This window comes from Eucyclogobius newberryi, unplaced genomic scaffold (genome assembly GCF_026437365.1).
Source record: "Eucyclogobius newberryi isolate DKJ021-1_F unplaced genomic scaffold, fEucNew1.0.hap1 SCAF_63, whole genome shotgun sequence".
In the NCBI taxonomy this organism is placed as follows: domain Eukaryota; kingdom Metazoa; phylum Chordata; class Actinopteri; order Gobiiformes; family Gobiidae; genus Eucyclogobius; species Eucyclogobius newberryi.
In genome coordinates, this window is record NW_027316312.1 from 370563 (window position 1) to 384319 (window position 13757).

At 58.5% G+C, this 13757-nt stretch overlaps 1 protein-coding gene across 3 annotated transcripts in view; it reads left to right on the forward strand.

Moving 5' to 3' along the window:
- The window catches only part of LOC140348225 (unconventional myosin-VI-like), a 147832-nt gene that overhangs the window by 35123 nt on the left and 98952 nt on the right, over positions 1-13757 (forward strand). For all 3 annotated transcript variants that reach the window (XM_072434289.1, XM_072434290.1, XM_072434291.1), the window contains exons 12-15: positions 5301-5458; positions 6006-6097; positions 9816-9888; positions 10076-10203. In XM_072434289.1, the coding sequence (XP_072290390.1) occupies positions 5301-5458; positions 6006-6097; positions 9816-9888; positions 10076-10203 (451 nt within the window). The remainder of the gene's footprint in view (positions 1-5300; positions 5459-6005; positions 6098-9815; positions 9889-10075; positions 10204-13757) is intronic.

Genomic DNA, 13757 nt, shown 5'->3' on the forward strand with positions numbered 1-13757 from the left:
CTCATGAGACGCACACTTCTCACTCTCATGAGACGCACACTTCTCACTCTCATGAGACGCACACTTCTCACACTCATGAGACGCACACTTCTCACTCATGAGACGCACACTTCTCACACTCATGAGACGCACACTTCTCACACTCATGAGACGCACACTTCTCACACTCATGAGACGCACACTTCTCACTCATGAGACGCACACTTCTCACTCATGAGACGCACACTTCTCACTCTCATGAGACGCACACTTCTCACTCTCATGAGACGCACACTTCTCACTCTCATGAGACGCACACTTCTCACTCTCATGAGACGCACACTTCTCACTCATGAGACGCACACTTCTCACTCTCATGAGACGCACACTTCTCACACTCATGAGACGCACACTTCTCACTCATGAGACGCACACTTCTCACACTCATGAGACGCACACTTCTCACACTCATGAGACGCACACTTCTCACACTCATGAGACGCACACTTCTCACTCATGAGACGCACACTTCTCACACTCATGAGACGCACACTTTTCACTCTCATGAGACGCACACTTCTCACTCTCATGAGACGCACACTTCTCACTCTCATGAGACGCACACTTCTCACACTCATGAGACGCACACTTCTCACTCATGAGACGCACACTTCTCACTCTCATGAGACGCACACTTCTCACACTCATGAGACGCACACTTCTCACACTCATGAGACGCACACTTCTCACACTCATGAGACGCACACTTCTCACTCTCATGAGACGCACACTTCTCACTCTCATGAGACGCACACTTCTCACTCTCATGAGACGCACACTTCTCACACTCATGAGACGCACACTTCTCACTCTCATGAGACGCACACTTCTCACTCATGAGACGCACACTTCTCACTCTCATGAGACGCACACTTCTCACTCTCATGAGACGCACACTTCTCACACTCATGAGACGCACACTTCTCACTCTCATGAGACGCACACTTCTCACTCTCATGAGACGCACACTTCTCACTCTCATGAGACGCACACTTCTCACACTCATGAGACGCACACTTCTCACTCATGAGACGCACACTTCTCACACTCATGAGACGCACACTTCTCACACTCATGAGACGCACACTTCTCACACTCATGAGACGCACACTTCTCACTCATGAGACGCACACTTCTCACTCTCATGAGACGCACACTTCTCACACTCATGAGACGCACACTTCTCACTCATGAGACGCACACTTCTCACTCATGAGACGCACACTTCTCACTCTCATGAGACGCACACTTCTCACTCTCATGAGACGCACACTTCTCACTCATGAGACGCACACTTCTCACTCTCATGAGACGCACACTTCTCACTCTCATGAGACGCACACTTCTCACTCTCATGAGACGCACACTTCTCACTCATGAGACGCACACTTCTCACACTCATGAGACGCACACTTCTCACACTCATGAGACGCACACTTCTCACTCATGAGACGCACACTTCTCACACTCATGAGACGCACACTTCTCACTCTCATGAGACGCACACTTCTCACTCTCATGAGACGCACACTTCTCACTCTCATGAGACGCACACTTCTCACACTCATGAGACGCACACTTCTCACTCATGAGACGCACACTTCTCACACTCATGAGACGCACACTTCTCACTCTCATGAGACGCACACTTCTCACTCTCATGAGACGCACACTTCTCACTCATGAGACGCACACTTCTCACTCTCATGAGACGCACACTTCTCACTCATGAGACGCACACTTCTCACTCTCATGAGACGCACACTTCTCACTCATGAGACGCACACTTCTCACTCTCATGAGACGCACACTTCTCACACTCATGAGACGCACACTTCTCACTCATGAGACGCACACTTCTCACTCTCATGAGACGCACACTTCTCACTCTCATGAGACGCACACTTCTCACACTCATGAGACGCACACTTCTCACTCATGAGACGCACACTTCTCACTCATGAGACGCACACTTCTCACTCTCATGAGACGCACACTTCTCACTCTCATGAGACGCACACTTCTCACTCTCATGAGACGCACACTTCTCACTCTCATGAGACGCACACTTCTCACTCATGAGACGCACACTTCTCACACTCATGAGACGCACACTTTTCACTCTCATGAGACGCACACTTCTCACTCTCATGAGACGCACACTTCTCACTCTCATGAGACGCACACTTCTCACACTCATGAGACGCACACTTCTCACTCATGAGACGCACACTTCTCACTCTCATGAGACGCACACTTCTCACACTCATGAGACGCACACTTTTCACTCTCATGAGACGCACACTTTTCACTCTCATGAGACGCACACTTCTCACACTCATGAGACGCACACTTCTCACACTCATGAGACGCACACTTCTCACTCTCATGAGACGCACACTTCTCACTCATGAGACGCACACTTCTCACTCTCATGAGACGCACACTTCTCACACTCATGAGACGCACACTTTTCACTCTCATGAGACGCACACTTCTCACACTCATGAGACGCACACTTTTCACTCTCATGAGACGCACACTTCTCACTCTCATGAGACGCACACTTCTCACTCTCATGAGACGCACACTTCTCACACTCATGAGACGCACACTTCTCACACTCATGAGACGCACACTTCTCACTCTCATGAGACGCACACTTCTCACTCATGAGACGCACACTTCTCACTCTCATGAGACGCACACTTCTCACACTCATGAGACGCACACTTTTCACTCTCATGAGACGCACACTTCTCACACTCATGAGACGCACACTTTTCACTCTCATGAGACGCACACTTCTCACTCTCATGAGACGCACACTTCTCACTCTCATGAGACGCACACTTCTCACACTCATGAGACGCACACTTCTCACACTCATGAGACGCACACTTCTCACTCTCATGAGACGCACACTTCTCACTCTCATGAGACGCACACTTCTCACACTCATGAGACGCACACTTCTCACTCTCATGAGACGCACACTTCTCACACTCATGAGACGCACACTTCTCACACTCATGAGACGCACACTTCTCACACTCATGAGACGCACACTTCTCACTCTCATGAGACGCACACTTCTCACACTCATGAGACGCACACTTCTCACTCTCATGAGACGCACACTTCTCACACTCATGAGACGCACACTTCTCACACTCATGAGACGCACACTTCTCACTCTCATGAGACGCACACTTCTCACACTCATGAGACGCACACTTCTCACTCTCATGAGACGCACACTTCTCACACTCATGAGACGCACACTTCTCACACTCATGAGACGCACACTTCTCACTCTCATGAGACGCACACTTCTCACTCTCATGAGACGCACACTTCTCACTCTCATGAGACGCACACTTCTCACTCTCATGAGACGCACACTTCTCACACTCATGAGACGCACACTTCTCACTCATGAGACGCACACTTCTCACTCTCATGAGACGAACACTTCTCACACTCATGAGACGCACACTTCTCACTCTCATGAGACGCACACTTCTCACTCATGAGACGCACACTTCTCACTCATGAGACGCACACTTCTCACACTCATGAGACGCACACTTCTCACTCATGAGACGCACACTTCTCACTCATGAGACGCACACTTCTCACTCTCATGAGACGCACACTTCTCACTCTCATGAGACGCACACTTCTCACTCATGAGACGCACACTTTTCACTCTCATGAGACGCACACTTCTCACTCTCATGAGACGCACACTTCTCACTCTCATGAGACGCACACTTCTCACACTCATGAGACGCACACTTCTCACTCATGAGACGCACACTTCTCACTCTCATGAGACGCACACTTCTCACACTCATGAGACGCACACTTTTCACTCTCATGAGACGCACACTTTTCACTCTCATGAGACGCACACTTCTCACACTCATGAGACGCACACTTCTCACACTCATGAGACGCACACTTCTCACTCTCATGAGACGCACACTTCTCACTCATGAGACGCACACTTCTCACTCTCATGAGACGCACACTTCTCACACTCATGAGACGCACACTTTTCACTCTCATGAGACGCACACTTCTCACACTCATGAGACGCACACTTTTCACTCTCATGAGACGCACACTTCTCACTCTCATGAGACGCACACTTCTCACTCTCATGAGACGCACACTTCTCACACTCATGAGACGCACACTTCTCACACTCATGAGACGCACACTTCTCACTCTCATGAGACGCACACTTCTCACTCATGAGACGCACACTTCTCACTCTCATGAGACGCACACTTCTCACACTCATGAGACGCACACTTTTCACTCTCATGAGACGCACACTTCTCACACTCATGAGACGCACACTTCTCACTCTCATGAGACGCACACTTCTCACTCATGAGACGCACACTTCTCACTCTCATGAGACGCACACTTCTCACACTCATGAGACGCACACTTTTCACTCTCATGAGACGCACACTTCTCACACTCATGAGACGCACACTTCTCACTCTCATGAGACGCACACTTCTCACACTCATGAGACGCACACTTCTCACACTCATGAGACGCACACTTCTCACTCTCATGAGACGCACACTTCTCACTCTCATGAGACGCACACTTCTCACACTCATGAGACGCACACTTCTCACTCTCATGAGACGCACACTTCTCACACTCATGAGACGCACACTTCTCACACTCATGAGACGCACACTTCTCACACTCATGAGACGCACACTTCTCACACTCATGAGACGCACACTTCTCACTCTCATGAGACGCACACTTCTCACTCTCATGAGACGCACACTTCTCACTCTCATGAGACGCACACTTCTCACTCTCATGAGACGCACACTTCTCACACTCATGAGACGCACACTTCTCACTCTCATGAGACGCACACTTCTCACACTCATGAGACGCACACTTCTCACACTCATGAGACGCACACTTCTCACTCTCATGAGACGCACACTTCTCACTCTCATGAGACGCACACTTCTCACTCTCATGAGACGCACACTTCTCACTCTCATGAGACGCACACTTCTCACTCATGAGACGCACACTTCTCACACTCATGAGACGCACACTTCTCACACTCATGAGACGCACACTTCTCACACTCATGAGACGCACACTTCTCACACTCATGAGACGCACACTTCTCACACTCATGAGACGCACAGGTTCTTTTGGTTCCTGTAGAGTCCTAAATAACCAGGTTCTTTTGGTTCCTGTAGAGTTCCTCTGAAGGTGGAGCAGGCCAATAACGCTCGAGACGCTCTGGCCAAAGCCGTGTACAGTCGCCTCTTTGACCACGTGGTGACCAGAGTGAACCAGTGCTTCCCCTTCAAGGCCTCGTCCAACTTCATTGGAGTTCTGGACATCGCCGGCTTCGGTCAGTCACAGCCACAACCGCAACACCACTTATACAAGCACAAGCATGACACGCGGGGCGGGGCGAGCACAGGCGGGGCGGGGCGGGCACGGGCGGGGCGAGCACAGGCGGGGCGGGGCGGGCACGGGCGGGGCGAGCACAGGCGGGGCGGGGCGGGCACGGGCGGGCACAGGCGGGGCGGGGCGAGCACAGGCGGGGCGGGGCGGGCACAGGCGGGGCGGGGCGAGCACGGGCGGGGCGGGCACGGGCGGGGCGGGGCGAGCACAGGCGGGGCGGGCACAGGCGGGGCGGGGCGGGCACAGGCGGGGCGGGGCGGGGCACAGGCGGGGCGGGGCGGGGCACAGGCGGGGCGGGTCGGGGCACAGGCGGGGCGGGTCGGGGCACAGGCGGGGCGGGTCGGGGCACACGCGGGGCGGGTCGGGCACACGCGGGGCGGGCCGAGCGCACGCGGGGCGGGGCGAGCGCACGCGGGGCGGGGCGAGCGCACGCGGGGCGGGGCGAGCGGGGCGGGTCGGGTTGACTAAATGAACAACTTGTGTTTTCCCAGAATACTTTGAGCACAACAGTTTTGAACAGTTCTGCATCAACTACTGCAACGAGAAACTGCAACAGTTTTTCAACGAGAGAATCCTGAAAGAGGTGAGACAAAAACAGCCCCCCAAGACCCGCCACGACCCCCCCAAGACCCGCCACGACCCCCCCAAGACCCGCCACGACCCCCCCAAGACCCGCCACGACCCGCCACGACCCCCCCAAGACCCGCCACGACCCCCCCAAGACCCGCCACGACCCCCCCAAGACCCGCCACGACCCCCCCAAGACCCGCCACGACCCACCACGACCCCCCCAAGACCCGCCACGACCCCCCCAAGACCCGCCACGACCCCCCCAAGACCCGCCACGACCCCCCCAAGACCCGCCACGACCCCCCCAAGACCCGCCACGACCCCCCCAAGACCCGCCACGACCCCCCCAAGACCCGCCACGACCCGCCACGACCCCCCCAAGACCCGCCACGACCCACCACGACCCGCCACGACCCCCCCAAGACCCGCCACGACCCGCCCAAGACCCGCCACGACCCGCCACGACCCCCCCAAGACCCGCCACGACCCACCACGACCCGCCACGACCCCCCCAAGACCCGCCACGACCCCCCCAAGACCCGCCACGACCCGCCACGACCCCCCCAAGACCCGCCACGACCCGCCACGACCCCCCCAAGACCCTCCACGACCCCCCCAAGACCCGCCACGACCCGCCACGACCCCCCCAAGACCCGCCACGACCCCCCCAAGACCCGCCACGACCCGCCACGACCCCCCCAAGACCCGCCACGACCCCCCCAAGACCCGCCACGACCCCCCCAAGACCCGCCACGACCCCCCCAAGACCCGCCACGACCCCCCCAAGACCCGCCACGACCCGCCACGACCCCCCCAAGACCCGCCACGACCCCCCCAAGACCCGCCACGACCCCCCCAAGACCCGCCACGACCCCCCCAAGACCCGCCACGACCCCCCCAAGACCCGCCACGACCCGCCACGACCCCCCCAAGACCCGCCACGACCCGCCACGACCCCCCCAAGACCCGCCACGACCCCCCCAAGACCCGCCACGACCCCCCCCAAGACCCGCCACGACCCGCCACGACCCGCCACGACCCCCCCAAGACCCGCCACGACCCGCCACGACCCCCCCAAGACCCGCCACGACCCGCCACGACCCGCCACGACCCCCCCAAGACCCGCCACGACCCGCCCAAGACCCGCCACGACCCCCTCAAGACCCGCCACGACCCCCCCAAGACCCGCCACGACCCGCCACGACCCCCCCAAGACCCGCCACGACCCGCCACGACCCCCCCAAGACCCGCCACGACCCCCCCAAGACCCGCCACGACCCGCCACGACCCCGCCAAGACCCGCCACGACCCGCCACGACCCCCCCAAGACCCGCCACGACCCGCCACGACCCCCCCAAGACCCGCCACGACCCACCACGACCCGCCACGACCCCCCCAAGACCCGCCACGACCCCCCCAAGACCCGCCACGACCCGCCCAAGACCCGCCACGACCCGCCACGACCCCCTCAAGACCCGCCACGACCCCCCCAAGACCCGCCACGACCCGCCACGACCCCCCCAAGACCCGCCACGACCCGCCACGACCCCCCCAAGACCCGCCACGACCCCCCCAAGACCCGCCACGACCCGCCACGACCCCCCCAAGACCCGCCACGACCCCCCCAAGACCCGCCACGACCCGCCACGACCCCCCCAAGACCCGCCACGACCCGCCCAAGACCCGCCACGACCCCCCCAAGACCCGCCACGACCCGCCACGACCCGCCACGACCCCCCCAAGACCCGCCACGACCCCCCCAAGACCCGCCACGACCCACCACGACCCGCCACGACCCCCCCAAGACCCGCCACGACCCGCCCAAGACCCGCCACGACCCCCTCAAGACCCGCCACGACCCCCCCAAGACCCGCCACGACCCGCCACGACCCCCCCAAGACCCGCCACGACCCGCCACGACCCCCCCAAGACCCGCCACGACCCCCCCAAGACCCGCCACGACCCCCCCAAGACCCGCCACGACCCCCCCAAGACCCGCCACGACCCCCCCAAGACCCGCCACGACCCCCCCAAGACCCGCCACGACCCGCCACGACCCCCCCAAGACCCGCCACGACCCCCCCAAGACCCGCCACGACCCGCCACGACCCCCCCAAGACCCGCCACGACCCCCCCAAGACCCGCCACGACCCCCCCAAGACCCGCCATGACCCGCCACGACCCCCCCAAGACCCGCCACGACCCGCCACGACCCCCCCAAGACCCGCCACGACCCGCCACGACCCGCCACGACCCCCCCAAGACCCGCCACGACCCGCCACGACCCGCCACGACCCGCCACGACCCGCCACGACCCCCCCAAGACCCGCCACGACCCGCCACGACCCCCCCAAGACCCGCCACGACCCCCCCAAGACCCGCCACGACCCGCCACGACCCCCCCCAAGACCCGCCACGACCCGCCACGACCCCCCCAAGACCCGCCACGACCCGCCACGACCCCCCCAAGACCCGCCACGACCCGCCACAACCCCCCCAAGACCCGCCACGACCCCCCCAAGACCCGCCACGACCCGCCACGACCCCCCCAAGACCCGCCACGACCCGCCACGACACCCCCAAGACCCGCCACGACCCGCCACGACCCCCCCAAGACCCGCCACGACCCGCCACGACCCCCCCAAGACCCGCCACGACCCGCCCAAGACCCGCCACGACCCGCCACGACCCCCCCAAGACCCGCCACGACCCCCCCAAGACCCGCCACGACCCCCCCAAGACCCGCCACGACCCCCCCAAGACCCGCCACGACCCGCCACGACCCCCCCAAGACCCGCCACGACCCGCCACGACCCCCCCAAGACCCGCCACGACCCGCCACGACCCGCCACGACCCCCCCAAGACCCGCCACGACCCCCCCAAGACCCGCCACGACCCCCCCAAGACCCGCCACGACCCCCCAAGACCCGCCACGACCCGCCCAAGACCCGCCACGACCCGCCACGACCCCCCCAAGACCCACCACGACCCCCCCAAGACCCGCCACGACCCGCCACGACCCCCCCAAGACCCGCCACGACCCGCCACGACCCCCCCAAGACCCGCCACGACCCGCCACGACCCCCCCAAGACCCGCCACGACCCGCCACGACCCCCCCAAGACCCGCCACGACCCCCCCAAGACCCGCCACGACCCCCCCAAGACCCGCCACGACCCGCCAAGACCCGCCACGACCTGCCACGACCCCCCCAAGACCCGCCACGACCCCCCCAAGACCCGCCACGACCCCCCCAAGACCCGCCACGACCCGCCACGACCCCCCCAAGACCCGCCACGACCCCCCCAAGACCCGCCACGACCCGCCACGACCCCCCCAAGACCCGCCACGACCCCCCCAAGACCCGCCACGACCCGCCCAAGACCCGCCACGACCCCCCCAAGACCCGCCACGACCCCCCAAGACCCGCCACGACCCGCCACGACCCCCCCAAGACCCGCCACGACCCCCCCAAGACCCGCCACGACCCCCCCAAGACCCGCCACGACCCGCCACGACCCCCCCAAGACCCGCCACGACCCGCCACGACCCCCCCAAGACCCGCCACGACCCGCCACGACCCCCCCAAGACCCGCCACGACCCGCCACGACCCCCCCCAAGACCCGCCACGACCCGCCACGACCCGCCACGACCCCCCCAAGACCCGCCACGACCCGCCACGACCCCCCCAAGACCCGCCACGTGACGTCACGTGATTTGTGCGTTTCAGGAGCAGGAGTTGTACCAGAGGGAGGGGCTCGGGGTTAACGAGGTTCACTACGTGGATAATCAAGACTGTATCGGTGAGAAACTCTGACCTCACATCTGACCTCACACTCCATCTCTGACCTCACATCTGACCTCACACTCCATCTCTGACCTCACATCTGACCTCACACTCCATCTCTGACCTCACATCTGACCTCACACTCCATCTCTGACCTCACATCTGACCTCACACTCCATCTCTGACCTCACCTGCTCTTTCAGATCTGGTCGAGGCCAAACTGGTCGGGATTCTGGACATTCTGGACGAAGAAAACCGACTTCCTCAACCATCTGACCAACACTTCACCCACGCAGTCCACAGCAAGCACAAGGACCACTTCAGACTGACCGTAAGAACCAGGTCTAAACCAGGTCTAAACCAGGACTAAACCGGGTCTAAACCGGGTCCAAACCGGGACCAAACCGGGACTAAACCGGGTCCAAACCGGGTCTAAACCGGGACTAAACCGGGACTAAACCGGGTCTAAACCGGGTCTAAACCGGGACTAAACCGGGTCTAAACCGGGTCTAAACCGGGACTAAACCGGGTCTAAACCAGGTCTAAACCAGGACTAAACCAGGTCTAAACCAGGACTAAACCAGGACTAAACCAGGTCTAAACCAGGTCTAAACCAGGTCTAAACCAGGTCTAAACCAGGTCTAAACCAGGACTAAACCAGGACTAAACCAGGACTAAACCAGGTCTAAACCAGGTCTAAACCAGGTCTAAACCAGGACTAAACCAGGACTAAACCAGGTCTAAACCAGGTCTAAACCAGGTCTAAACCAGGTCTAAACCAGGACTAAACCAGGACTAAACCAGGTCTAAACCAGGTCTAAACCAGGTCTAAACCAGGTCTAAACCAGGACTAAACCAGGACTAAACCAGGTCTAAACCAGGTCTAAACCAGGACTAAACCGGGTCTAAACCAGGACTAAACCAGGTCTAAACCAGGTCTAAACCAGGTCTAAACCAGGACTAAACCAGGACTAAACCAGGTCTAAACCGGGACTAAACCGGGTCTAAACCGGGTCCAAACCGGGACCAAACCGGGACTAAACCGGGTCCAAACCAGGACTAAACCGGGTCCAAACCGGGTCTAAACCGGGACTAAACCGGGACTAAACCGGGACTAAACCGGGTCTAAACCGGGACTAAACCGGGTCTAAACCGGGTCTAAACCGGGACTAAACCGGGTCTAAACCGGGTCTAAACCGGGTCTAAACCGGGTCTAAACCGGGACTAAACCGGGTCTAAACCGGGACTAAACCAGGACTAAACCAGGACTAAACCAGGTCTAAACAAGGACTAAACCAGGTCTAAACCAGGACTAAACCAGGACTAAACCAGGTCTAAACCAGGACTAAACCAGGACTAAACCAGGTCTAAACCAGGACTAAACCAGGTCTAAACCAGGACTAAACCAGGACTAAACCAGGTCTAAACCAGGTCTAAACCAGGACTAAACCGGGTCTAAACCGGGTCCAAACCGGGTCCAAACCGGGTCCAAACCGGGACCAAACCGGGACCAAACCGGGTCCAAACCGGGACTAAACCGGGTCTAAACCGGGTCTAAACCGGGACTAAACCGGGTCTAAACCGGGACCAAACCGGGACCAAACCGGGACCAAACCGGGCCGGGTCTAAACCGGGACCAAACCGGGACCAAACCGGGTCTAAACCGGGTCTAAACCGGGACTAAACCGGGTCTAAACCGGGTCTAAACCGGGTCTAAACCGGGACTAAACCGGGTCTAAACCAGGACTAAACCGGGACTAAACCAGGTCTAAACCAGGTCTAAACCAGGACTAAACCGGGTCTAAACCAGGACTAAACCAGGTCTAAACCAGGTCTAAACCAGGTCTAAACCAGGTCTAAACCAGGACTAAACCAGGTCTAAACCAGGTCTAAACCAGGACTAAACCGGGTCTAAACCGGGTCCAAACCGGGACCAAACCGGGACCAAACCGGGTCCAAACCGGGACCAAACCGGGTCCAAACCGGGACTAAACCGGGACTAAACCGGGACTAAACCGGGTCTAAACCGGGACTAAACCGGGTCTAAACCGGGTCTAAACCGGGACTAAACCGGGTCTAAACCGGGTCTAAACCGGGACTAAACCGGGTCTAAACCGGGTCTAAACCGGGACTAAACCGGGTCTAAACCGGGACTAAACCAGGACTAAACCAGGACTAAACCAGGTCTAAACCAGGTCTAAACCAGGACTAAACCAGGACTAAACCAGGTCTAAACCAGGACTAAACCAGGACTAAACCAGGTCTAAACCAGGACTAAACCAGGTCTAAACCAGGTCTAAACCAGGACTAAACCGGGTCCAAACCGGGTCCAAACCGGGTCCAAACCGGGTCTAAACCGGGACTAAACCGGGTCTAAACCGGGACTAAACCGGGTCTAAACCGGGTCTAAACCGGGACTAAACCGGGTCTAAACCGGGTCTAAACCGGGACTAAACCGGGTCTAAACCGGGTCTAAACCGGGACTAAACCGGGTCTAAACCGGGACTAAACCAGGACTAAACCAGGACTAAACCAGGTCTAAACCAGGACTAAACCAGGTCTAAACCAGGACTAAACCAGGACTAAACCAGGTCTAAACCAGGACTAAACCAGGACTAAACCAGGTCTAAACCAGGTCTAAACCAGGACTAAACCGGGTCTAAACCAGGTCTAAACCAGGACTAAACCAGGTCTAAACCAGGACTAAACCAGGACTAAACCAGGTCTAAACCGGGTCTAAACCGGGACTAAACCGGGTCTAAACCGGGTCTAAACCGGGTCCAAACCGGGTCCAAACCGGGACCAAACCGGGACCAAACCGGGACCAAACCGGGTCTAAACCGGGACTAAACCGGGACTAAACCGGGTCTAAACCGGGTCTAAACCGGGACTAAACCGGGTCTAAACCGGGACCAAACCGGGACCAAACCGGGACCAAACCGGGACCAAACCGGGTCTAAACCGGGACCAAACCGGGTCTAAACCGGGTCTAAACCGGGTCTAAACCGGGACTAAACCGGGACTAAACCGGGACTAAACCGGGACTAAACCGGGACTAAACCGGGTCTAAACCGGGTCTAAACCGGGTCTAAACCGGGACTAAACCGGGTCTAAACCGGGTCTAAACCGGGACTAAACCGGGACTAAACCGGGACTAAACCGGGTCTAAACCGGGACTAAACCGGGTCTAAACCGGGACTAAACCGGGTCTAAACCGGGTCTAAACCGGGTCTAAACCGGGTCTAAACCAGGACTAAACCAGGACTAAACCAGGACTAAACCAGGTCTAAACCAGGTCTAAACCAGGTCTAAACCAGGACTAAACCAGGACTAAACCAGGTCTAAACCAGGACTAAACCAGGACTAAACCAGGTCTAAACCAGGACTAAACCAGGTCTAAACCAGGTCTAAACCAGGTCTAAACCAGGACTAAACCAGGACTAAACCAGGTCTAAACCAGGTCTAAACCAGGACTAAACCAGGTCTAAACCAGGTCTAAACCAGGACTAAACCAGGACTAAACCAGGTCTAAACCAGGTCTAAACCAGGTCTAAACCAGGTCTAAACCAGGTCTAAACCAGGTCTAAACCAGGTCTAAACCAGGACTAAACCAGGACTAAACCAGGTCTAAACCAGGACTAAACCAGGTCTAAACCAGGTCTAAACCAGGTCTAAACCAGGACTAAACCAGGACTAAACCAGGACTAAACCAGGTCTAAACCAGGACTAAACCAGGTCTAAACCAGGACTAAACCAGGACTAAACCAGGACTAAAGCAGGTCTAAACCAGGACTAAACCAGGACTAAACCAGGACTAAACCAGGTCTAAACCAGGACTAAACCAGGACTAAACCAGGTCTAAACCAGGTCTAAACCAGGACTAAA